Raw genomic sequence first — 26,934 nt, 5'->3', positions numbered from 1 at the left:
CTCTCTCTCTCTCTCTCTCTCACACACACACACACACACACCTTATGAAAAACTGGATTTTACCTTTAAGAATATTCTGGGCATGTACACACCCTCCAAACTTGCACACTTTGACTAGGTGGGGTATTTATTTTTTATTTGTTCCATTGCTACCCCACCTTTGTTTCATGTTGGAACTCAAGGTAGCATAGACTGAGTTCCCAGGCAGTCTCCCATACAGGCACTGACCAGAACCAGACCTGCTTAGCTTCAGCAAAGCTGCTGGATCGTGTGCCTTCGGAACATCGCCTGAGAAACAGTAGATATAGAAGCACTGAGATACAGTAGCACTTAGCAAAGGTGTCTTTGCTGTACAAAAATCTGAGCTGCATAGCTAAAGTATGTGTGAGTGAGTTGGGTCTGTAAACAGAGGGTGGGGAAACGCTTAGTGTTATGGTGTCAGAATGTGGGGCAAGTTGTGCTCCATGCTGTAGAGGAGGCAGAGGTAAGTCGACAGCGTCACGATTCAGACTTCCAGCCGTGATCTGGACACTGACTCGGAGGGAGCAGGTCACCTGAATCATTCTCTCCCAAATCATTTCATATTCGAGCTACAATTATGCATTAGAATCTTCTGCGTAACATTTTTGCAGGTAGGGTTGGACTGGTGAAATTGGAAATGTTATTTTTTTAAAAGTAAAAAAAAATATTGATTTTAAATTTATAAAAACATAAACAGTAACAGATCCAACGAACCAACATCTGATCAGATCGATACCATGTGGCCAATTTAAATTTCTGTGGTTATTTTCTAAAAGTTTCCATACTGTCCTTTGTAAGACAGTATGATATGCATTTAAATAAATAAGAAGAACTCCTCACCAACGACTTGAGTTTGCATCCAGATGACTTACTGAGCTTGTTCAGTCATTATAGAGAGAAATCTGACATGTGGGCCTTGCTTCTGGTTTCAGCAATGCCTGCGAGATATCATGGACGGCTACTTCCCTTCTGAGCTGCAGAGGCGCTACCCAGATGGGGTCCCATTTCAGGTCAGCTCTCTCCTACAGCTTCCTGTTTGCTGAGTTCTTTCTTTTGCAGAAATTCCATTTGCTTATAGGACAGCTTTCTGTTCAAGTAACTGTCTTGGTGTTCTACTCAAGCATGCAGGCTCATTTAAAGAACTGAGAACAGCTCTCTGCTTAAGCAGCTATGGTAGTTTTTTGCTCTGAGATTGCTCTGTTTGAGGAATTGAGAATTGTTTTAGCTTGAGAAACAGGAATATTTTCTCCCTGAAGGAACTGAGACCACATCCCCTATCTTTCCTGCTTCTGCTTTAAGTAACGTTTATATCTTCTGTGATGATCATTTGATGGTCGTTAACGATGATTTAGAGGAAGAGTGAAAATATCTTTAAGAATCTCACTGGCTGTATGAGTAAGCTCTGCCTTGGGAGAATTAGTTCATATTTAATTATGAGACCCAAGAAAAGAAGAGGAAAAACACACACACACTAGGAAAATGAAGATCTTGAGCATTTATTTATATGGAGTATATTGGGACAATATATTTAAGATATATGGGGAAAGGAGAAATAAAAGCACTGGGACAATATATTTAAGATATATGGGGAAAGGAGAAATAAAAGCACTGGAGAAAAAGTAAGACGAAAGGTTAGAGATAGATAGGTAGATAGATAATGCTGTGGGGAGACTAATCAAATTACTGGAACAACTAAAATTATTAAGGCTGCAATCCAATTAAAGATATGTTAATCGATCATATGAGTTCTAGCTGATTCATAAACTAATTAGTTATTGTATGATGGTTAAGAACAGGAAACATTTCAGTAAAAACAAGAAGAAAGAACTTTGATTTCCTTATCTTTCAGTGATACACCCACATGTCATAGAAGGTATCCTTAGAAGAGGCATTACTCCTGCATGGGGGAGAAAAGAGAATGCCTCTTTTAAAAGTAGGTGGATTCTCCAGTCAGGAATGGACATATGAGCACATGAGAAAACTCCTTTAGGGATGGAGTTTTAGACACTTGGTACATGGCATGCCCAGCATAGACAAAGAGAGAAGGACCTTTTAACAATCCAGAAAGGTGACAGTTAAAGATGAGAACTGGGAAAGATTTCCAGTCTATTCCTGGTAGACAGACCCATCAGAGAGGAATTCTAGCTGGTGTGCATGGAGGATGTTTGAAATGTGACATGTAGGGTGCCTTTGTGATGGGGAAGCTTGGCCATTGAACATTTTATTCTCAGGCCTTTCTTCACAGGGCTGCCTTTGTTTACAGGCAGCCTGGCAGAGTGTAGGCTGAAGCAGCTACTTCTTAGCAACAATGGGCCATCTAATGGAGATGCAAACTGAGGATATGATTAAATGGAGTAAGATGGGTGGGTTGGATAATGTTGATAAAATCTAATGTTCTTCTGAAATAGCTCTTTTCCCCATAACATTGTCTGTTAAAATATTGGAACACTGGAACAGTATATGTAATAAGAAAAATCTAGAACCCTTTTAAAAACTCGGGGGGGGGATATTAAAGTTCGGGCCTGAATATTCTCAATATCTGTACATGCCCTAGGGCAGCTGTTACTTATTGGAATATGAACCTGGATTTGATAGCATGGATCCTCTCTGGAACAAGAAGGTATTAGGATCCCCTTGAATTCATTCATTGTTCAAGAAAGAGGAATGCCCAACAAATACAGATGAATGATTTGATAATCTATTCTTCATTATATACCTGGGGGGAAATGAAATGCAAAATCCCTAAATGACAAGATATTCCAAAGATGTTATCTGTATGGGCTGCATGGATTTAGGCACTAGATAGGTATATAAACCTCTTCAAAGATAGCCTTTCACTTTCTGAATGATAGTGATCTGTGTGCTAAATGGGTGGGGTTAGAGGTCTTAATTTCAGTCATTTCAGGCCAGACATTTTGTAGCGGAAAGGAAGCACCAGGGCAAGGCGGGTAGATAAGCAGCAGAATGGTTTCCAACAAGTTTTTAGCAATGCAGCTTGCTTTAATAAAAATATCATATTGAGAGACACTGAATCTTTAGTGAAAGGATCTGAACAGTAGTTAAAACATAAGAACTGCTGTGCTGGATCAAACCAAGGGTCTATCTAGTCCAGCACTCTGTTCGCATGGTGGCCAACCAGCTGTCGACAGGGGACCAACAAAGCAGGACATGGTGCAACAGCACCCTCCCACCCATGTTCCCCAGCAACTGGTGCACACAGGCTTACTGCCTTGGATAGTTTCATTATGGATATATGCAGGAGGATACATTTACTCCAGGAACTAAATTAAATATTCAATAGCAAACACTTAAGAGAAAACCCATTCAAAAAGATACTGCTTAAAGGTGCAGTCCTATGCATATTTATACAGAAAAAAAGTCCTAAAACTCCCAGCAGTCCCTGGGAATCGTAGGTCTTTTTTTCTGTCTGAACATACATAGGATTGCACATGGGTTGGAGATGTGGATAGCCTCAGGCTCCTAGACCACCCACTTTTGGAAAGACGAAAGTGATGATAAAACTGAATCGTTTAATATGGTTTAGAGAAGTGCGGAAAATTAGAAAGCCTTTTACTGACAAGTGGAATTTAACTGTAACCTTCTAGAACAGGTTATTCAGTTATACAGCCTTCCTCAACCTGAAGCGCTCCAGATGTGTTGGACTGCACCTCCCAGAATGCCCCAGCCAGCTGAGGAAGGCTGAGTTAGAACATAACTGCCGATACATTATTTATTTATTTATTTATTTATTTATTTATTTATTTATTTTATTACATTTTTAGACCGCCCAATAGCCGAAGCTCTCTGGGCGGTTCACAAAAATTAAAAGCACAAAAAGCATCATAAAACAACCAACAGTCTAAAAACACAAATACAGAATACAATATAAAAAGCACAACCAGGGTAAAACCGCACAGCAGAAATGGATATAGGTTTAAAATACAGAATTAAAACTGCAAAATTTAAGTTTAAGTTACATTAGGTGTTAAAATACTGAGAAACTAAAAAGGTCTTCAGCTGGCGACTGAAGGAGTACAGTGTAGGCGCCAGGCGAAGAGGCACGCACCTCTTCTTTGGGGAGGTGCAGTATCAAGATGGTGCATTTGTTTATTAAGCATGGGCGGGGGGGGCACACTTTCCCCCCTCCCCCGTAATTATTCACAGATATATGGAAAGTCTTTTGACTAAAAAAAGAAAGTGGCCCATTTCCATATATGTGGGCTGGAATTTCTAAAACCAACCTTTGAGCAAGCTAGGCTGTGGGAAAACACCTGCTCCCTTAGCTGTTAGATGGCTGGCTGTTGTGTGGGCGCTAGAGTTGAACCGTCAGTTGGCATCAGGGAGGAAGACTCAATCAGGAAAGAGTGAGTGAGCGGCAGGGTCTGGTTGCTGGGAGAACGAGGGCACCCCCGGGGTCAGTGGATTCAGAGAACTTTTCTGGTGGCCTAAATTACTCTCAGGTTCTGGGAACTGAGAGCCAGTTTATACAGTTGGCAGAACCAAGTCATTTTCTTCAACAGTACCAATCCAGATTGCACGGGGAGTGGGGGGCAGGTTTGCATGCTACAGAATACAGTTTGTTGCTGTGAGGGAAATAATGGGCAAAGCAGAAGGCAAAGCAGAAGCCTTTTCCCACAGCATGCTTATTTTCAGTTTGCATGCAGGGGGCATGTTTCTCTCCCCGCCCAATGGATGAGGAGTCTCATATGCCAAACACTTTCCTCCAACAACCCAAAGTGAGACAGTCTGGAAATGTGCTACCACCTGATTCTGTGGATGGCCTAAATCCGCCCTGTGTTTGCATCCAGACTGCAAGAGCTGGATCTGAAAGCAGATTCATATGAGCCTTTTTGATGAAATGAAGCAACCAGTGACTTCCTCTGTGTGTGTGTGTGTGTGTGTGTGTGTGTGTGTGTGTGTAGGGTTTTTTTAAAGCAAATTTTCCAACAGCACAAATGCCCTGTCAGTCACACACACACCGCCCCGCCCAAGCCAAACACATTATTTCTCTTTCACGACTGGATGGATTATCACCAACAGTAGTAGAACCTTCAACTTATAGACAGATTGACAGGGCCATACGGATGCCCAGGAAGGATGACAGACCAAGAGAAGTACACCACTGTTTGTCACCTACACCCCCCAGTTGAAACCACTGCAACGGATCAACAATGAACTCCATTCCATCATCAGCACAGACACTTACCTCTCACAAGCCTTGGGAGGCAGACCGGTCCCGGCCTCCAGACAACCTCCCAACCTGAAGCAGAGGCTAACCAGCAATAGTACACAGGATAGAGACACAGGCAGAGGGACCAGACCATGCAATAGACCCAAGTGCCAACTCTGCCCCCACAACCAACCAGGCAACACTGTCACAGGACCCAACAACACCAGTCACACCATCAAGGGCTCTTTCACCTGCATCCTTATATAATCTGTGTTGTTACATGCCATCCCTGATTTTGTCTATTGTTAAGTTCTTAATAAACACATACACGTAAGACGTGTCTTATTTTTTCACCGCTTTTTTCAACTGCACATTATCAGATTTCCAACTGCACATTCTTTTCCCCAACTGCACATTTTGTGTCCAACTGCACACTAAAAAACACACCTGCGTGCATGTACATCGACTGGTCTTGTGAAAGCTCCAACATAGGTTAGAACAGTGAGACTCCTCACACAATCCACACTGCTGTGTGGTGGCTTCAGGAAAGGGCCTTGCTTGTGGGGGCTGCCAGACACATCAGACTAACGTGGGGCTGAGCATGTACGTGTTCAGTCAAATGAATCCTTTGGATTTTGACAGTCTGCCACGAACGTTGCTTTTTGAGCATTTTGCAGCAGCATGCCAAAAGCTAACTCTGAGCTGAGCTGGCAGCACATGGACTTAGGGTGCCAGAAGCTGACGCTTCTGTTCTCAGAACCACCAGAACTGCCACATGCCAGAGAGTCTGTGTGGTGTATTAATTAGAAAATAGAACCGAGGAGACCCAGGTACAAATCCCCATTCAGCCATGAAGCTTCCTGGGTGATAGAGGCAGGATCTACACTGGAGTTTTGAAAGTGTTTATAACAGTAGTGACAACTGTTGGGACCCAGGACACGCTCCATATACAGTTTTCAAACCGGATTCAAAGTGTCATATCCTGCTTGGTGTAGATCTGGCCTTAGAGCCAGTCACAACCCCTCATCCTAACCTATGTCAAAGAGTTGTTGCAAGAATTAAATAAAAATAAAAAGCAGGGGAAGAAAGATGGGATACAAATGTAATAAGTAAATGATAAATGAAATGGTCATGGGGCTAGTCCCTATGATACTGCATATACTGGGAAGTCTTCAGTATGTGAGTTAAGCCAGGAAATGGCAAGCTATGTGCTTAGTATGCGCTGTAGCATTCAGGTGAAAAAACCCAACTTTTTGTAGCACCTCCACATCAGAGTGGTGATTTGAATCATTTCCTAAAGTGCGCATGTTAATTTGGTGTGACACACTCAGCCTACCACTACTGAAACATCTTAAATACTACCATCACAAGCCTACAAATATTTGCTTTTGGGACCGTAGAATTAGTACTTTCTAAAGATGAAAGAAATGTATTTTAAAACTTTCTGTATTCTAGAAGAACATGGCTAGAATATCAGTTTGAAATGATGTCTTAAAGCTTTTGAATCTGGGCTCATTGTACAATGGATGCATATAGTTTTGAAATAGGAAGTTTGAACTAAGATAATCAGTGAGAAGTTAATTTATAGAGACCAAAAATAAATGAAGAACAAGGAACTGTTTGCTTTCTGGAAATTATATCATATTTATTTCCTATTTTCAGATAGTTTACCACATTTATTTTATTTTACGTATGAGCTGTCAGAAGAAAAACTGGTTTAATGATGGCTTGGAATAATTCAGTTAGGATTTAGAATAATTCACAGGCTTTCTGAATCGGGGCTGCTCATCATAAAATGTGTAGAGATGGTTCGAAATTAGAATATATCGAGTGTGTATACATACCCACAGATACAAACAGGTACACATGTTGGAATGGTTCAATAAACAAGATCTATATGTATAAAATTATAAATTGCATGCGTTGGTCCTTTGCTATAACGCGGATGATAAAAGAATGCTAGCTAAATATATCCCTTTGTTCTAAAAGGAATATGCCTTCAAGTATACATTTTCGTAACTCTTGTGAATATGTGGCCTTTGCATTGAATTGTGGGGAAAACATGTTTTTCATGCAGCAGGTTCCAGGTTCAGTTTTTGATGCTTCCAGTTAAAGGCTCCCAGGTACTGGTGTGTTGAATTGTATGGGCATAGCAATGAGTGTGCAGTAGTGTGCAAGGTCCATCCTTTCCCTCTTCCCTCCCCATCGCCTTTTCCTTGTGTGCCATGTCTTTTTTTAGAATGTAAGCCTGAGGGCCGGGACTGTCTTCTTTACTGATCAGTTGTAAGCCGCTCCAGGAGCCTTTTTGGCTGAGGTGCAGGATAAAAATGCTCTAAATAAATAATATAACTCCTGCATTTCAATATGCACATTTGTATTATGGTATCCTTGAGGAAAAGGCTGTAAGCTCAAAACACATCGAACCTTTTCCTGAAACTAAAATCCCTTGTTCTTGCCAATGTTTATATCCTGCTGTTGACTGGGTTTTGTCTTGCTTTAACTGTATCCAGGAAAAGTGAAAACAAAAGCCAATGTGTGGCAGCACTACTGCAATAAACATGGGGATTTTTGTGTAAATGTTCTGAGCACTTGGCAAGTAGCACTTCTCCCTGTGCTTAGTGCCTGGAACGTATTTCCACTATTTATGTATTTTTAAGAATGTAAAAAGATAGGTGCAAGTCCACATATGTGCTGTGGTAATTCTTGAAAAAGAAAGATGCAGTGTGTAATTGACTAGTCCAGAAATTGTGCTCTGGTCTAGTCAATTCTATCACTCTTTTGACTTGAATGAGGATAGGGGGAAAAGCCGGAATTCAGAAAATAGATCAAAGAGGATTCCCCCACACACCTTTGAGTGAGCCCTCTTTAATGCCCCCTCCCCAAGTCTGGTTTATTCACAGCACAATCCTCAACATGTTTACTCAGAAGTAAGTCCCATTACGTTCAGTGAATCTTACTCCCAAGTAAGTCTGCACAGGATTGCAACCTCTCAGTTATCTGGCAATCCATGGCTTGATCAGGGCCAGGGCACACTTTTGCTCCCTTTGCACCAGAGAAAAGATGGCTTGGGGATGCTGGGACTTGTAGTCCAACACATCTGGAGGTTACCAGGTTAAGGAAGGCTGATGTATACAGACATGGGTGAGAAATGTTTTCTTTTAAATGGGAGAAACCCCATTTCATATCTTTAATTATTTCTAGAGGTTGGTCAATAGCATTTCATACCTTACATTCATGGCAGTAAAAATAACAAAAGGTGTAATCCTATGCATGTTTAGACAGAGGAAATGCCTATAACTCCCAGCATGTCCCAGTTCACCATGCTCCCTGGAGCATGCTGGGAGTTGTAGGCCTTTTTATCTATCTAAACATGTGTAGGATTACACCCAAAGAGTCCTGGGGCACCATAAAGACCAAAAGATTTATCGTGGCATCAGCTTTTGTGGGACAGAGCCCACTTTGTCAGGGGCATGGAATTGTTAACTGTGTGATTTTAGGTTCCCTCTTTTGTTGAGCTTTGCCTATTTCTATGATGCACCAATGAGCAAGAACTCAGTGCCCCCAGCCCCAAAGTGGCTGACACACTTCAGGAGCTGGTGGCTAATCGACACTCAGTTGCAGCAAGGTGCTGACATTTACAAGAGCTATCTAGGTTAGCATCTAACCACAAACTGAACATGGGAACGGGCCCTGAATCTCCCTCCATGAAATGCCTTCTCACACGGCCCTTTTGTCTGGCTAAAGCTGTCTGCGCTAGATGAAAATTACCGTCAACTTGTTGTTCATGGGGTGGAGATGAAGACTGTTCTCCCCCAACCCAATGCCCCCCAACGGCAATGAAATGAAGAAGCTGCAGCTGGGACAATGAAAGGCGCTGGTGTCTCCTGCCCCCTCTCCCCGACTCCGTGGTTCCAAGCTGCCATCGTATTAGCATGCCGTTTTCCATATTAGTGTGCCACCGCAAATTCACATGCCCTATGCAGCTGTCTGGTGTGGTAATTTCCCCTGAGGCTTCCACTGAAGGAAACAGGGACTTCTCCTTCATGTTTCACTTCTTCTTTGTGCCAGCTAATATATTTTAACAGTCACCTAGCCTAACACTGACCTCTGGAGTCCGGGCTCAGGCAGGGCACTGAACGGCAACTGGGCCTCCTTCAACAGGTCACCGACAAGAGAGATGTCTTCTTCCAGGAAAGGCAGCTACCAGAGAGTTTTCCCGGCCTGGGCCACATGGTTGGACATTCAAAGCCAAGCGGAATAAAGGAGACAAATGAGATCCCGGGTGAGACGGTTATTGATTATGACAATGATTTTATGTTTACATTTTGCTGTTTCTTACAGACTCTAACTCAGCATTTCCCAACCTGGTGCCTTCCAGAAGTGCTGGATCCATAATCCCCAGCCAGTCTAGGCCATGATGCCTGAGGATGTTGGGAGTTTTAGTCAAACACTTCTGGAGGGCACCAGGTTCTGGAAAGCTGCCGTAGTTTATTCCAAAACGGTGTGTTTACATTCAGTGCTTTAAAATCCTGGTTTTCAACCTCTTCTTTCCAATCCACTCAGACCATTCTTTCCTCACAGGTCCATCTCATTGAGGACTTTAGTTTTTAATTGGCAACCTTTTTTAAAAAAAATTTTTTTTTTAGATTTGTATTCTAACTTTTGGAACAGAAAAGCAACTTGCAGCAGTCATAAACCAGAATTGCATGAATCCAGACTTAGTCATGCTCAGAGTAGACCCATTGAAGTAGCCTTACTGATTTCAGTGGGTCAACTCTAAGCATGATTTAGTCTGGGTCCAGTGTATTGTGTTTTATGAATGTTGCAAGCTGCTTTGGGCAGATTCTGGTCCAAAAGCTGGAATCTAAAAATAATTGGATGAGGACCAATCTAAAGTGAATTGTTTCATTTGGTTATCACTTAAACATTAAAAAATGCACCTCAATCATTACACTGTTCAATCATTGGCAGAATCGAATATTTCCCTGCAATTCCCCATTTTTGCGCAAATTTGCACTTGCGAAAATGCACAAATTCTCCCCGCCCCAAAATGTGCAAATGCCCTCTAAACATGCATTTTCATGCTTTAGCCAATGGGGGAAATGCGCATTTTTGGCCTGTGTTTTCTTTTTTAATATATTTTTCTATGACTAAATTTATGTAAAATTCTGAGGGGTGGAGGAACTATGTCTGCAAGCCCACAGAAATTCAGGGAAAGGCGCTCTGCTGTGGAATCCCCAAGTCAGATTTATAGAAATCTGAACTCGTTTGATTCCGTTGTGGATTTCTACCTACAAGGACCTCTCCAACTCTATGATTCTATGATATTATAAGCCAGGTTGGTTCCTTACGACTACACAACACTTCTCTGAAAAGGTAACAACTATAAATACCATGTGAAAAAAAATGCCTGGGTCAACATCTGGTTTAAAAAAGAAAAGGTGTGTGTGTGTGTGTGTGTGTGTGTGTTAAGGAATTGTGGGTCATTGTAGGAGGGGGACCCTTGTTGGAGTTGGGCAATTAGACCACATATGGGCCACTGCCTCACATGCCTTCCATCGCAATTGTGCTGAGGAAGAAGATGTGTGGGAATGACTCTCCTTTCGCGCCCTCTTCCCCGTCAGAGTCATGTCCCCGAGGGCCTTTGTTCCTCCGGCCAGCGGCGGAGGCCGGAGCACCCTAGCCCTCACATCTGCAGTCGCAGGTCCACAAGATCTAAGTGCAAAGTCCCAGCGTTACACCAATGGCACTTCCTTCACCCATGTCTGCCATAAATCATCTGCTCCTGGAATCTTTTCTTATGGCAGGTCCTAAGCTGACTGCAGAGCAGTTTTTGAACAAGCTTCCACAGTCCCTGATCCAAGATGGGCATGTGATCGATATCCGGGGAGAAGTAAAAAAAAACCTGCAGGTAAGCCAGAGCCTAATGTGATTCCTGCATGAGCAGAGCGTGATCCTGTAGTTACTTCTGTAATCCTGCTAATACTCAGTTCTTCAATGCAGCAACATTAGGGCGACCATATGAAAAGGAGGACAGGGCTCCTGTATCGTTAACAGTTGCATTGAAAAGGGAATTTCAGCAGGTGTCATTTGTATATATGGGGAACCTGGTGAAATTCCCTCTCTATCACAGCAGTTAAAGCTGCAGGTGCCCTGACCTCTTTTAAATCTGGTGACTCTAGTATAGCTCCTGCAGCTTTAACTGTTGTGATGAAGAGGGGATTTCACCAGGTTCCCCATATATACAAATGACACCTGCTGAAATCGCCTTTTCTATGCAACTGTTAAAGATACAGGAGCCCTGTCCTCCTTTTCATATGGTCACCCTAGGCAACATGGGCCCTCTCACTACCAATTGTGCCAAAAAAGATAGAACATGCAGAATTCCACTCCCGGGAGGACCTGTCTGTCTTCTTTCCTTCCTTCCAAATCTGGCTAAAGCCCAGGGAATTATGTACTAAGAAACTCTCTAACCAGCACCAACCTTCATTTTGGGAATCCATGTTGGCATGGTAACAAAGTGTTGGGGGAAAAAGCACACTGCTGCCCTTGAGTAGCAGGGAGCTAGGAATTGGGGGGTTTGAATGACCACCTGCCCACTTTCCCCACTGGCAGTATTATTAGTATTGGTACTGATCTAATGCCATCACCGTGCACAGCACTTTACCGAATTAAAGGGAAACAAAAGCAAAAGAAAACAGCCAGGCATGTCTCTGCCCTGAGAAGCTTACAGTTTGAACTTTGATAGAGAAAAGCTGACGGAATCATAGCTCAGTGGAAGAGCACCTGCTTAGCATGTGGAAAGCCCCAGGTTCAGTCCCTGGCACCTCCATTTATTTATTTATTTATTTATTGCATTTCTATACCACCCAATAGCCAAAACTCTCTGGGCGGTTTACAAAATTAAGACAATTCAAGTATAAAACAACAGTATAAAAACATAATATAAAATACAATATAAAAGCAGTAAGAAGTGGTGGAAAAGAGAGGCCTTGAGGGAGCCGTGCTAGCCAGCTTTGCCAGTGCTGGGTTGGCAGCACCATTGGTCTGGTTCATAAGAAGACAGCTTCAGTGGAGGCTGGTGGCTCCGATTTCAGTGGGGCTGTGAATCCTTTATGGGTTTCAGTCGGAACCAGCCAGAATTCTAAAGGATCTCTCTGGTGCAAAACAGGGCAGTCCGTTTACTAACAGGGACTGGCCGGCGAGATCACTTTACGCCAGTCCTTTTCCAGCTTCATTGGCTGCCAGTCCAGATCCGGGCCCAATTCAAAGTGCTGGTATTGACATTTAAAGCCCTAAATGGTTTGGGGCCAGGTTATCTGAAGGAACGCCTCCTCCCATATGTACCTACCCGGACCTTAAGATCATCTACAGGAGCCCTTCTCCGTGAGCCCCTGCCAAAGGAAGTGAGGCAGGTGGCTACTAGGAGGAGGGCTTTCTCTGCTGTGGCACCCCGGTTGTGGAATGAGCTCCCCAGAGAGGTCCGGCTGGCGCCTACACTGTACTGCTTTCGTCGCCAGCTGAAGACCTTTTTATCCCCTCAATATTTTAACACTTAATTTTAACTTAAATTTAAATCTTACTGTTTTAACTCTGTATTTTAATCTTATATAAATTTTGCTGTGTGGTTTTATCCTGGTTGTGCTCTTTGTACTGTATTTTGTAATTGTGCTTTTAACCTGTTGGTTGTTTTATTGTGGTTTTAATTTTTGTGAACCGCCCAGAGAGCATCAGCTATTGGGTGGCATAAAAATGTAATAAATAAATAAATAAATAAGGTGCTGAACCCCGGTCCCGAAATAGATCCAGCACCGTGGAGAGCTCCTTTAGAATTCTGGCTGGTTCTGAGTGAAACCCAGAATGGATTGACAGCCCCACTGAAATCGGAGCCACCAGCCTCCACTGGACAGTTTTATATATTTGCTGCTGGGAGGCATTGGGTGATGATGGTGGGTGAATTTGTGCAAAAGCAGTGGCACATTCTTAGGCTTTAGAGACTAAGGTGTTAAAGCCAAAGTTAGCTTTTGGGGGTGGTTTTGTGGAGGCTGTAAGCAAAATGGGACTCCATTTTAGTTCTTCACAGCCAGCAGAAAAGACAGGCAGAAGAGCAGAATGCAGAAGAGCCCTGCCTTTGTACGGCTAGGGGTGGGGGGCCAAGATTTCTGACCCCTTTGATCCCCCCACCCACCACAGTCCTGGCATCTCAGTCAATGGCTTAACGTGAACTGGCTGGCTGGCACGGATGCTGAACATTCTATGAAAGGAACCTATTTTCTTTTCTTTTTCTTCTTTTGTAAATCCCTTTAAAAAGTTTTGATGATTTAGGTCATGGCTGGGGAAACTGTGGCCCTCCAGATGTTGCACTCTTAACTCCCAGGCAGCATGGCTGATGGAGTTGCAGCCCAGCAACATCTGGCAGGCTACAAGTTCCTTGCCCTTGATCTAGGGGCTGAATTTGGAAATGTTAATTAATAGTAGAGAACCGTTGTCTTCTGTTCTAAATGGGACTTGTAAAGACAGCTGTGTTTCTTCACTAGATTGGGGGTGTGTGATGGGAGGAACAGGGCAGCCCAGTCCAAGCTGATGTCTCTCAGGACAGTCTGGCATTGGGCATAGATTTCCCTTTTGTTCCCAGGGCTTGGGTGGAACACGAAGCCATGAAGTGGTTCTGGTGGAGACGCCCAGCCTTGCAGCAATGAAGAAGAGGTAAAACAAACAAAAAAAACCATTATCGTTTGTTCCTTCCCATGAGCGTCCTTGACCATGCAGGCCTCCACAAGCTGTTGTGACTTGCATAGTGTTTATCACGAAATCACTCGGTGCCCTTTATGCAGAGTTGGATAAAAACCCATGAGAGCGGGTTCTCCTGCTTCGCCTGCAGATTTCTTGAGGTGACATTTGGAGGGAGCCAGGAGGTGGCTCTGTATTTGGGGCAGATGGGGCAGTAGCCCCCTGCCTGTTCCTGATCCACTTATCATAGAATAGTAGAGTTGGAAGGGGCCTACAAGGCCATCGAGTCCAACCCCCTGCTCAATGCAGGAATCCACCTTAAAGCATCCCTGACAGATGGCTGTCCAGCTGCCTCTTGAAGGCTTCTAGTGTGGGAGAGCCCACTACCTCCCTAGGTAATTGGTTCCATTGTTGTACTGCTCTAACAGAGAGGAAGTCTTTCCTGATATTCTGCCAGAATCTGGCTTCCTGTAACTTGAGCCCATTCTTCCGTGTCCTATACTCTGGGAGGATCGAGAAGAAATCCTGGCCCTCCTCTGTGTGACAACCTTTTAAGTACTTGAAAAGTGCTATCATGTCTCCCCTCAATCTTCTCTTCTCCGGGCTAAACATGCCCAGTTCTTTCAGTCTCTCCTCATAGGGCTTTGCTTCCAGACCCCTGATCATCCTCGTTGCCCTCCTCTGAACACGCTCCAGCTTGTCTGCATCCTTCTTGAAGTGTGGCACCCAGAACTGGATACAGTACTCAAAATGAGGCCTAACCAGTGCTGAATAGAGGGGAACCAGTACCTCGCACAATTTGGAAGCTATACTTCCATTAATGCAGCCCAAAATAGCATTTGTAGCAGAGCGATACCCCCACAAGGAGATAATTTGCTCCACTGTTTCCAAGGGACACACATAGCCTTCTGCCCTGTCCTCCGTCCCACCAGCTACCACTGAGGGAGCTGAAATGGAATCAGCAGCACCTTTCAGCCTCGGCGTCCAGCCTCTGTGGCAGTGCTCCATCTTTACTTGCAGGAGGTTCCCAGATTCAATCCCCCGCACCTCCAGTTAAAGACAATGGTGAAGCAGGTGATAGGCAAGACCTTAGAGAACGGTGCCCAACCAGAGTAGGTGGACCTTACCTCGATGGACCTGTGGTTTGGCTCAGTAAAAGCAGGTTCCTGTGCTCCCCAGTCAGGGGTTTCTTGGCTCATTTTCCTTTCCGTGTGGCCTACGTGAACCTGCCAACAAGCCCAGGGAGCGAGATCCACCCCCTTCCATTCTACACACTGGGGAGTGGAAGGGGGCCGTGGACTACTGGGTGCACATGTGTTGCAGGGGTGGGGGTGGGGGCGGGGGCTTTGCTTACCAGCAGTGCATCAGGCCCATATGGGAAGGGGAAGGTTGTAAACCACCCAGAGAGCTTCAGCTATTCGGTGGTATAGAAATAAAATTATTATTAATAATAATCTGCTCTCCATGGGCAGAAATGGATGAATCCTGCCTGCCGTTATCATCTCTGGTAGATGGTTTCTGTAGCAACCCCAGAAACCGAAAGATAATCCATGTAATGGCATGTGGCTAATGAATTGAAGGCTGCTGTCCTTGCGTAGACTGGAGTTGTCATCCTAATATAGTTGTTTGTAAGCTCAGGAAACTTTCTTCGCATTGATTCCCCTGCCGAGACACACCCACACCCACACCCACACCCACCCCGTCTGTCTCTGCCATGGAACTGCCTCTGGATTTTCATTTGTATGGAAAAGGTATATACCCTGAGGCACCACCCTAGTTCGGCATTGCTGGCATCTCCCTGTCTGGCACCAGTGGAAGCTGGTAGCTCCGATGTCAGTGGGGCGGTGAATCCGCTCCAGGTTTCACTCACAGTTCCAAAGGAACGATCCAATGTGCTACACCTTGGATTGTTCCTTTGTAGTTCTGACTGGAACCCGGAACGGATTCTCCGTCCCACTGACATCGGAGCCACCAGCTCCCACTGTCTGTTCCCCAACCAAGACGGTTTTCAAAGGGGATTGGTCGCAGCTCCAGTCTGACTTGCGTTCCTCTGCCCTCTTCAAAGAAGTCATTGGGTCTTTCTTCCGACCTCTCTCGACCTTCAGGTTGGTTGGGGACAAGAAAAAGGAAGCACCTGACCCCAGCGTCGCAACTCTTCGGATAAAATCGGAGAACGGAGAGAAGACGTACATCATCAAAATGTCATTCACGGAGACTGTGGGAGACCTGCGCCGGCATCTGGCCCGGAGCAGGTAAGAACCATCGGTCCAGCAGAGTTTAAGAACCGATTGTGCCGTGGCTCCCTCCCTGATTTTGAAACCTGAAGCTCAGATTCTGCAACTCAAATCCCCAAATCCGTGCTCTCTGTTAAGCACATTGGAGAGAAAATGTGCACATTTGCATAGTTTCCCCCGTTTATTTACATTAAAAAAAAAAGGTTGCAGGATTGGGGAGAAAAGGCGCTCTGCAAAGCCGTAAGAGGAGTAAATGTTTGTGAACCAGGGGCTAAAATATAAGGCCTTTGAGTTATGACGGACATTCTGGTTAGGAGGAAGGGACCAGGTAGGCTGCTGTATTGTGCTTAATACCCCCATGGGAGTGGGGGAGTTGATCTGCCGCATGCAGGCATCTGGGTTCCTGGCTTACCTTCAAGATTGCTCTCCAGTTTCCTGGCGTCCGCATGATTTTCCTTGGGTATGACCTCTTCCATCCTCTTCACAGCCATTTGGTGCAGAGAATGGCCCAGTTTGCATGATCAGTGGCCTACAGTGGCTTATTCCACCCCCACCCTGTGTGCCGATAACATACTGGGGGGGATTAGCACAATTCCCCCAGCAGTGCGGCTTGTCGTGTCATGCGAAGCCAGCCAGGGTGGCCTCTTGCTGTGACTAACACGCCACCCTGAACCCTACGACTCTGGCTGGCTTGTTATCTTTGTCGGCAAGCCACCCTGTGGTGGTTAATTAGGCAAATCCCAACCGGTTCGTAACCTGGGTGGGGGTGAGGAATGAGATATTATGTGTCGTGAGGTCAGCTCTCTTCCACTTCAACATTACTCTGATTTTTTTGTTGGAGCCATGAGACCGTCAGAAGGGGCAAGGCTGTTTCTAAGGGACGGAGTACTCAGGATCCTGGAAAACCTTACTGTTATTGGATAATGTCCAATGTTAGTCCTACGTAGAACAGACCCAATGAAAGGAATGGGACAAGTTAGTCACAACTAACTTAAGTCCCATTCATTTCATTTGGGTCTCCCCTGCATAGGACTAACATTGGATGCTACCCACTGGCTGCACTATTTAAAGCAGGGGGGGTTGAACATCCAGCCCTCCAGAGTTCCCCAGATGATCATGCCCCCTTCCCCACCCACCGGTGGTTTGGTGGTTTCCCCAGTTTTCCTGTCATTCCCCCCCCCCATTCTAAAAGTCTGAAATATTTCTACGGAGGCGGTTAATGGCAGGGCTTGAAGCTAAAATAGGCTGGCATTTGGCTTTGGCTCCACCTACCACCAGAATGCAAACCATTCAGCCCTCGCACTGAAAGAGATTCGACATCCCTGGTTTAAAGAGCCGTTGGTGCTGGGGTTGTGCCGCCCTCTTTGCCTTCCACCTGCCCGGAATGGCCTGTTTTTTCTGTACCTGCAATCTCTTGCTTAACAGTCAAGTTGAAATGAATTTGCATCCTAAAACCTTCTGCAAACGTTGGTTTTAAACCTTCTCTGGAACTGGCGTATTTGGCACCGTCGCCAACTATTTGATAGGCAATGATGCTTTATTTCGTTGTTTGATATTTGGCATGCAGTGTTTGGGGTATTGGTTGTTTTTTTTTTTAATTTAGCAGCTTGATGACATTGGGGGATTTGAGGCCTTCTCCAAAACAAAAATAATGAAGAGCTACCAATAAGTCCAAAGCACTTGAACTTTCAAGTCAGATTTCCCATTGAACTTTAAACCGTTACATCTCACATTTCAAATATTTGCGAACGTTCGAGGCCGCTTGTTTACAAACCCTGTTCCGCTCTTTTCTAGGGGAAGAGAGGTGAAACCGTACGAGATCCTCAGCACTTTCCCCAGCCGGGTGTATAACGACGACTCTATGACCCTGGAGGAATGCGGGCTGGTCCCCAACGCCGCCCTTCTGCTGCGGAAAAAGCCCCCCTTGAAAAAAATCGCAAGGGCAACAAGTGTAAACGGTCCACAGTGAATGTTTCATCAGGCTTGGTGGCCGCTCAGACGGAAAGTCGTGTGCCTTCTTCTCCTTCCTCCGGACAGTGTCTGCTGTCAGCAAGAGAAAGGGCATGCTCAGATAGAACTAGGCCAGGTCCAAGGCAGAAACAGGTGAAGGCTTGCCTTTCCACCTACATGGGCTCCAACCTGCCTTCACGGCTATTCTCAAATCCATAGGTAAACAAGGGAGAGGAAATTAAGTGTGTTGCAGTCAGGACACAGAGCATAGATTCCCCCCCCCCACACACACACACACCTGAGCCGAGTAGATTTTAACCCCAGCTGCAGCTTGCCACCACCAGCAAGTTCTCACAGATCCAAAGAAGGACGCTGCCCCTTAGCAAAGCCCTTCCCAGGAATATTAGGCCACGGCTCCGAGGAAGACGCAGCCTGTGCTGGCGTGTGATTTTTTCCACCCCGGCTAAGCTCCTGCAAAAGGCACCACCAGATCGGGGCTTGTACAATGTCAGGCGGCTGCCCGGCTATGCATTGGCGCATGGCTTGATGATCCTCCAGCCCAGTTTCTGTAGACTGCGGGTGCCTGCAGAAATGAGGTGGACCAAGGAGCTGGGGGTGGGTGGGTGCAGCTGTGATCAAAGCCTGTTAATCCAAATAACGGGGAGGGGGGGTAACTTTGAATCGGTGTGCCTTTCCCAAAGGAAAAAAGGACCTGAGCGCTCAGCCGAGGCTCCCCCAGAAAGAACAGCTGGATGGTTCGGCACTTGGGTCCTCTTTTGGGAAAAGGCACAACGTTTCCAGTTAAGTTTCCCATTATATGGAAGTTATTAATTCTTCCCCTCTACAAGTGGCTAAACGATGAGTCCCGCTACCATCAGCTCATCCACTTTGGGCAATGCCCCACTGCGTACCAGGAAGTGTCTCGCCCCCATAACACAGCCAGACCATCCCATTCCACTTGTGCAGCTCAATATGAATCTCATTGTCTTGAAGCCGTGTAAGGGAGCAGTAGGAACGCCCGTCATCAGGCCGTTTTTAGAGCCAAGATAAAGCCCAAGTCACTTCTCTTCCTCATGGCCAGTTTAGTGCCAACCCAGCCCAGTCCGTCAACGGAGATCCACCTGGTTCAGTTATTTCCCCCTTGCTATCATCTGTCGGGACAAGCATTTGGTTGATGGTTTCCGCTGGATCTTTGCAGGCAGGATTTCTTCGACATCCAAGGTGCAATTTCTGTCTAACCTCACAGCTTTCCTCCCTCCGGGCTCAGCCCTCACGGGAGTATATCAGAATGCAGGATAGGGGTAGAACTGTTCACTCAAATGCTCCTTCCATGTCAAAAGCTCCTTTCATGTAGAAAACTAGCTGGCCAGGGAAAGGGGCTTGTTTATTTGTTATTATACCACAATTCTGCCAACAGCACCCAAAGTGGTGTGCTGACCTACCCTTTCCCCTGATAGGCTGCCTTTCTACCTGCAGGTTCTTTTTGACATGGAGGGAGAAGTCAGACATCTGCAGTTGCTCTTCTCCTCCCACCAGCCCTACCCGCCTTCTTAAGTTGTAAACATGTACTGTTCTGTGAAGGTTTTGCCAGATGCTTTTTCTGAACTTTTAAAGTCTGTTGTCAGCGCTACTAATCTGCGACTGCCTCATCTACTTCCTTGTCACTGGTTGCCACAAGCACAAGATACTCACAGTCCAGTTGTTCGGCACAGCGGTGCAACAGCAGCTGCAACACGGCTGGACCTTTCAGTGCGCACAGTGTTATTATTCAGTGTTGCCCATCTGATCTCTAAAAGCACCCACCAATGTTGGCTAACGCTGCCTCTTCCGAGAGAGAGGGGAAGGGTCCTGATTCACTCCTCACCTTCCGCTGCCAAAGCCCCTGCAAGGAGGTAGGGGCTCTTTCCAGCCATGCTAAGCTGCAGGAAGCAGCATGATGTTTTGCTAAGTCCCAAAGCCGGTGTGAGGTCTGAAAGAATCCTCTCGCCCATCCCCAAGGTTGGGGACATTTCAGAGGGTCTCTCCAGAATAATAAAAAAAAGTGCTCTCCATGGGCTATTTCCAGAGCCCAACCAGGCCACCACATTCCCACTAGATAATCCTTTTGGCCCCATCCTATATACGAATAGCTCTCTGTATGCCTATATAGTCAAATAACATCATCCACACACAAGGGGAGGTATCAGCAAACTTGGGTGAACCCCCAATGTTGACAAAAGTACAAACAATATTTGGGGAGGGGGGTAGAAGGGCAGGAGGGGGGGAACCCAAAACAACCCAATGAAGATTGCTGGAGAAAACTAGGGGAGGATGGAGTGGAATGTCCTGGAAGAGCACATAGCTGGTTAGATGGGACCTTGAACGCTGTAACTTTTTATTGCAGTTCCCTTTTGTACAGTTATAAATAGCAATGTCAGATGTACTTTACACCAACTTACTATCTTCCTGTTTGGGAACCCCACCCATGGCTTCTTAAAGCAAAAGTACCTGACAACATAAGGTCCTCTTTTGCTGATCACTATCAACTGATGAGTTGCTCATCCCTTTTGCATAGCATTGTTGTCACCTTACAGGTAAACTCTTCCAACGAATCAATCATTCTTGCTAGGGATGTGAACAAACAGCAACCAAGCTTTTTGTAAACTGCCCAGAGAGCTTCAGCTATGGGGCGGTATATAAATGTAATAAATCAAATCAAAATCAAGCCTCCTTCTTAGTGACAAGTATGGCCTTGTAACTCTAGAACAGCCTTCCCCAAGCTGGTGCCCTCCAGAGGTGTTGGACTACAACTCCCAGAATGCCCCAGGTTGGGGACGACCGCTCTGGAGAAGATGGAGCTATTTTGCCACTGCAAACACTGGTTCAGTAGGCCTGCCTTTACCGCTCACGCTTTTGAAGCACATCACCTTCATTTGTTCAGGACCATTAATGGATGCCGTTGCCCTTCCTGCCACATGCAAAAACAATTTTAGAAGTCCACTGGTATTTCAAGGCAGCCACATCCAAACCCTTCCTCTACAACCTATAGGGCTTCTGGCGTGTTCCCAACCCTCGGGCAAAGAGTCATTTTTGTGCTGAGGCATGATGAATGTGATCAACCCGGGTACTTAAGAGAGCCTGAAATCAATCATCAGAAGAGCTTTTATCTTCCAAATAAAAACACACACACACACAGAGAGGAAGCCGCAGCGCAGGTTTTTAGCAACATTTAATAGCATCTCAGAAGAGATAGCCGATAACAAACTGCTTTTAGCAAGGAAAAAAAAATACGAAAATGCACTTGGTCCACGTCTGCAAAAAGCGAGTTCCAAAAAGGAAAGCACAGAACAGCTGATGCAAGAATAGACCTCAAATCGTACGTACACTGCCCCCGACCTGAGGAAGGAAGGAAGAAAGGAAGGTGGGGGCATTTTCCCACTGCCACATTGGGGTGGGAACGCACTAATGGAATACGAGGCCTGTTCTCATCAACCTCTTGAAAGTTGCTTTCCTGCGAGGGCCTGAGCTGCATTGAAATAGTTTTAAGATACACACAAACACACACTCACCCCAGCTCTCTGGCAGAGAAGGGAGTTTCAGCACACAACCTTGTGCAGTGCTTTTGCATCACTGTAACAAAAAACATCATCGCCATAGCAGACGCCTGCTGCTCTAGCTTCCTGGGCTGGAGCGAAAGAAGTGCGGGGAGCCGGCACTGGCGCACTGAAGGGCGACCGGCGATAAGACAGGAGCCTCCCGGCCGCTCTTTTCTTCCCAAGGGCAGGATCAGCTCGAGAAAGGAAATGAGAAGATCAGGGAAAGCTCTGCTTCCAGTCAAGGACGTCGGAAAGAGTTCTTTCTCCACAGAGGCACGAGGAGCGAGGCCCGGCTGCATTCCAAGGAATGTGCCCAGTCGCTTGAGATCCCACTGCGAGTGAAGCAGGCAGCAAAAGACGGAGGCAGCTGGAGAGAGGTTTGCTTGCACAGGGCGAGGATTGGGCAGCAAGGACTTAGGAGGAGGTTGGGGGGCAATTTAGGCCCTTTCTACACCCAAGGGTTACCCCAGGAAAACGGAGGGATCATCCCTGCCTGCTCCCGGGGTCCCCGGTGAGGCATTTGGATGCACAGGGACGATCCCTGGATATAGGGCTGGTGTAGGCATGCCCCCAGTTGGAATGCAGAATCCAAAGTCCTGGGGTAGGGTTTTTTTGTTTTTTTTAAGGGGAGGGGGATTGGGCAAGACACGTGCTCAGGCTAACTTCAGGAATTCCAGCAGCACTTTCTGTTCCACTGCTTCCACAAAGAGTTCGTAGTCCTGCCAGGTAGGAGAAGCAAGAGAAAACTGAAATGCATTGTCAAGAACAAGGCAACACGCAATGGAAGGCTCTTTCGGTAGGACTTACTACTGGAGCAAGAGGCCCAACGCAATTGTTTCCCTGGGCAAGGCACAAGGCTGTGACCCAGGTGTGTAAACAACACCCTAGTCATTACCTCTTGTCTAGAGAGATAAGTACGAATTAGAACCCGATACAAAGATGACATGATCCCAAGACAGCAAGCATGAGCGGCTGGAAAGAAACAGTTGTGGAGCAAGAACCTTGGATGTTCTCAGCTAAGGAACTGTTTTTCTAAGTCCTTTGCATCTGATATAAAGCAAATCTCAGTCACTCGTAAACCATTTGTCCAGGACTTGGGCAGAGTACCACACTGGAAATCTGAGAACTGCTGATTATATGACTACATTACAGCCTCTCCCGGCCCTCCAGATGTGTTCAACTCAATATCCCTGACCAATGGCCATATTTGCTGGACCTGATGGGAGCTGCAGTCCCAAACATCTGGAGGGTGCAAGGTTGGGGAAGGCTGATCATAATCCTTAGGTGTTAGATGATGGCTGACAAGCCCCTTTCCACCAAATAAGGCATCTGGCACACATCGCTGCTGAATGTTGTTAATGTGGGATGTGTCATAAAGTTAAGCCCTATTCTAGAGGTTCCCCATGCCTTTTCAGGGGCTCCTGGAGCTGGGGAGGAGAGGAAGAGAATCCTTGTGGCCCCAAGTGGATTCCCAGCTCGGTCAGGCACAGCTAACGTCTTCCTAGCCGTCAAATCTGCTGATCTACCTAGAAGCGGCTCAAAAGCAGCTGTCTCTGGATTCACTGTTATCTCAAAGAGAGGCATGGCCAGGGTCCTGCAGTGTCCATGTAGTTAAAGGTGGTGAGTATTTCCCCAACTACAGACAACCACTTGAACAAGAAGCTCAGCCATCCACCCCCTTCAGCACCTCCAAACCTACTGGATCACCGTACATTTTTAATATTTCCCCACAAGTAGCAATCGTTTAGAGAAGGTGAACAGAAGAATATGGGGGAATGTGTGTGTGGGGAGACCTCAACTGCCACCTCCAATCTCTCTAAGAATTATTATTATTATTATTATTATTATTATTATTATTATTATTATTATTGGGCCTGTTCAGACAACACGCTAAGCCATGATGAGGCTGCTAACCCTTTTGCAGCAAATGGTTAGTGAGCATGTTTAAACCGTGGTTATGTAGCCACCATGGTAAGGAACGGTTCACACAACACGCTAAGCCATCATGTTTAGCTTAAAATACTTAGCGTGTCGTCAGAACAGGGTCACTAATTATTATTTAAATCTATGTGTTCCTTCCCACCCCAAAAAGACTTCTCACAGTGACTCAGTGTAGAAGTATTTTAAAAATTGTGTTCATAAATAGCCGGTGTAGTCCTTTTCATCCAATTTACTTTAGAACGGGTGAACAGAAGGCAGATTTAGATCGACTGACAAGATCAGAAAGGATTTAACAAAAGAAGAAATAAAATGACTCCCCTTCTGCCTTAAATTATACAACTTCAGTGAAAAAAGCTTGATGTAACTAACTGTGGGGTAGCTGAGTTCCATTTAGTCTAGTTCCGGTACTCTAAACAAATCCAGGGCCCAAAATTCTTTCAGTTCTATGTGTATGCTTTTTATTTGTTACATTCACAGTTGGTGAATCTCAGAGTTCTAACAAAAATAAAGCAGACCCTGCAAACCTGAAGTCCCTCCTGCTTTAAGGGGACATTCAAGTGTTATTTGTGGGCAGAGCTTAAAGCCTCCAAACTTTGCTCATCTGCAAGACTTTGAAACAACCTTCTTTAATCTGATGTCTTCCAGATGTGGCCATGCTGGCAGGGGCTAATGGAAATTGTTGTGCAGCACACGTGGACAGCACCAGCTGCCATGGGAAAGGTTGCTTGATAATAATACAGAGCCTCCGACACACACATATATAGACCGGGTTCAGACATCACGATAACCCACGATGGGTTAAATAAACCACGATAGCTTATTTGGCCAAAAAGCAATCAAATAGTACTATTTTCCAAGTGAGGAACACTGAGGCTGAGAGAAAAGGACTTAGCACAAAGACAGCCATGACAGAGGATTTTTTTGGGGGGTGAAATCTTACTTGCTCTTATTAAAGTATTGGGGGCCAGAAAGCCTGAGAGACCTACTGCAAATCAACCAGATCCTTCTGAGCCTTAAGCAGTCTGCCCACTCTTTTGTGGCAGGCAGTTTGTGCAAGGCCTGGTTTGCATTTGAGCCTTCACGTTCAAAACCGAGGCTTGTTCTCAGGGGCTGCTGCACAAGTACACAGCCCTACGGTTCTGCGAGGCTCAACTGTAAGCATGTATTAGAATTCTCCTCCCATAAAAACCTCTCCTGGCAGACTACACCGGTCACGCCTCTTATGAGCAGCCAGCCTCAACTTTTTGCTCTTAGCATATTATTATTACTATCATCATCATCATCATCATCAATCATCATCTCTTTCTTGCTCATGGCGGTTTTTCTAGACGGACATGATGGGCTTTGCCAAGTCATGCTGTCTTTTACAGATTCAGGAATTTCCTGACAATTGAGCATGTTTTAATTATGACTGCTTTCTGGATGTTGGTGTGGTAGGCCCAGTTTCTGAAGGTTTATTATTATTATTAATTATTATTATTACTACTACTACTATTGTTGCTGCTGCAAAGTTCTCCTATATGCCATCCACTCACCCCACAGTAGTGTTCCCCGTTGAAAATCTGGGGTGGGATGGCTTTGGGGTTGCCGGATTTGGCCCTCATTTCTTCCCGCAGGGCATTATCCTGGGAGATATCCACCAGGTTGTATTCGATGTGTTTTCCATCCAAGATCCTGGTCACTTCACTCTGCTGGGATTTGATCTGCGGAAAACACAAAGGTGTCGGAGGAGGAGGGAAAATGAGGAAAGAGAAGGAAGATTAATCACCCTGTGGTAGAATTCGATAGGTATGGAAGGTCACACACCCATGAACACACGCTGATGAGATCACTCACTGCAAAACAAAGAGCCAGAAGCAGGAATTCCACCTCGTAGGGGAGGGTGTGTGTGGACCCGTTCCTCCCTAAATAAGGGCTGAGCCAAGTAGGTACAAATGTCCTCACTGGAGGAATTCTATACATCCAGGAGCCGCCAGGCCCACAACGTAGAGCAGCCTTCCCCAATCTGGCCCCCTCCAGATGCACTGGTCTACAACTCCCAGCATCCCCCTAACCAAGGCATGCTGGGAGTTGTAGTCCAAATCAACTGATGCTGGGCGTGGCCGTTCCAACACATCTGGAGGGCGCCAGATTGGGGAAGGCTGATGTCGAGTTATTAGCCGCCCTGCCTGGCATGCACACTGGAAGGCAGGATTCCACCCCTGGGGGCGGCGGCGGCGGGGGGGGGGGAGCTCTGGGCCTCGCTCTCATTCCTCCACCCTAGGATTGGATTATTCCCCATTTGAGATTCTCCTCCGATTTCTCACGGATCATCTCATCCACGGGGTTTGGGAGAGACAAAAACAAAGCGGGAGCCACCGTCACATCTGGAGATGGAAGGGGAGTCCATCTGGAGCCGGGAGGGCGTCCCAGCGCGGAAGTGAGAGGGGGAGATGCAGAAGCGCAGCTGGGGGAAGAGGCAGCCAACTCCGAATTGGGCGGCGGCGGCGGGGGAGACAGAGAAAGCGGCGCGCACGCTGCGGAGGGGGCGTCGGGGCAGCGCCGCCGCGGAGTACCAGGCGCTTCAGCGGCCATCGCCACCCTTGCGTTTTCCTGATGTGTTGGGACTACAACGCCCATGCTGGCAGGGGATGATGGGACGCGGAGGTCAACCGTCTGGAGGGCGTGACGTTGGGGAAGGATGGCTCAGAGGCAGAGCTGGGGGACAAGCCAGCCGCCCTCCGCCGGTGCCTGCTGCGCCGCTTACCTCCCTGGAGCCGGTCACCGAGGTACAATAAATCGTGAGGCAGGCCATGGTGCGCGATCCCAGCCGCTCCCTCTCTTCTTCGGGCGCCGGAGGGATGCAGGGGAGGAAACGAAGGAAAGCGTTGGGGAGGGATCTGCTTCCTCCCCAGCCCCGCCCAGCATGTGATGGCGGAGACCAATGGGGGCGGCAGCCGCGGGCATGCGGAGCAGATGGCGCTCGATCCGGCCAAGCTTCGGAGGTTGCTCGCTTTGCAGGAGCGCGCAAGACCTCCTCTCCTGGGATCCGCGTCTTTCAGGAGCCGTGCAGCGCGATCCTAGGCGGGCGTCTACGCGGAAGTTAATCCTAACAAATTTAAAGGGACTTGCTCCCAAGTAATCGCGGATAAGATGGCAGTTTGGGGTTTAGAGTGGACGGTGCGCGCCTGTCTGCCAGGCGAGAGGGGATGCAGCACAAAACACCAGCTAAGACTTTAGGGGTTCTACGATCCATGAACTACGTTCTCATATTCGCCTATTACACATGACAGATGTGTACATAATTATGCATGGTGTGGAGAATGTGGATAAA

General features: G+C 46.4%; 2 protein-coding genes across 2 annotated transcripts in view; one reads left to right on the top strand and one right to left on the bottom strand.

The window, feature by feature from the left end:
- Nucleotides 1-18,378, top strand: part of UBXN11 (UBX domain protein 11) — a 36,032-nt gene extending 17,654 nt beyond the window's left edge. Inside the window, exons 10-15 of the mRNA XM_063140121.1 lie at nt 954-1,031; nt 9,353-9,473; nt 10,999-11,102; nt 13,827-13,897; nt 16,027-16,173; nt 17,950-18,378. Of these exons, the coding sequence (XP_062996191.1) occupies nt 954-1,031; nt 9,353-9,473; nt 10,999-11,102; nt 13,827-13,897; nt 16,027-16,173; nt 17,950-18,124 (696 nt within the window). The 3' untranslated portion in view covers nt 18,125-18,378. The remainder of the gene's footprint in view (nt 1-953; nt 1,032-9,352; nt 9,474-10,998; nt 11,103-13,826; nt 13,898-16,026; nt 16,174-17,949) is intronic.
- Nucleotides 18,379-21,296: 2,918 nt separating this feature from the next.
- Nucleotides 21,297-26,602, bottom strand: SH3BGRL3 (SH3 domain binding glutamate rich protein like 3). The gene is made up of 3 exons (XM_063140253.1): nt 26,368-26,602; nt 25,157-25,324; nt 21,297-22,399 (listed from the first exon to the last, which is right to left on the bottom strand). The coding sequence occupies exons 1-3, from the start codon at nt 26,413-26,415 to the stop codon at nt 22,334-22,336; spliced, it is 282 nt and encodes a 93-aa protein (XP_062996323.1). The 5' UTR covers nt 26,416-26,602; the 3' UTR covers nt 21,297-22,333.
- Between the last annotated feature and the right edge of the window lie 332 nt (nt 26,603-26,934).

This window comes from Elgaria multicarinata, chromosome 13, assembly GCF_023053635.1.
Source record: "Elgaria multicarinata webbii isolate HBS135686 ecotype San Diego chromosome 13, rElgMul1.1.pri, whole genome shotgun sequence".
NCBI classification, from domain to species: Eukaryota; Metazoa; Chordata; class Lepidosauria; order Squamata; family Anguidae; genus Elgaria; species Elgaria multicarinata.
Note: the sequence above shows the minus strand (reverse complement) of the source record. Positions and strands in the feature narration are given on the sequence as shown.

Coding starts and splice junctions, on each gene's coding strand:
- SH3BGRL3 (XM_063140253.1), bottom strand. CDS start 26,415: ATGGCCTGCCTCACGATTTATTGTACCTCGGTGACCGGCTCCAGGGAG. Junction 25,325..26,367: donor CGGTGACCGGCTCCAGGGAG/GTAAGCGGCGCA, acceptor TGTTTTCCGCAG/ATCAAATCCCAGCAGAGTGA. Junction 22,400..25,156: donor ACGGGGAACACTACTGTGGG/GTGAGTGGATGG, acceptor CCTACCTGGCAG/GACTACGAACTCTTTGTGGA.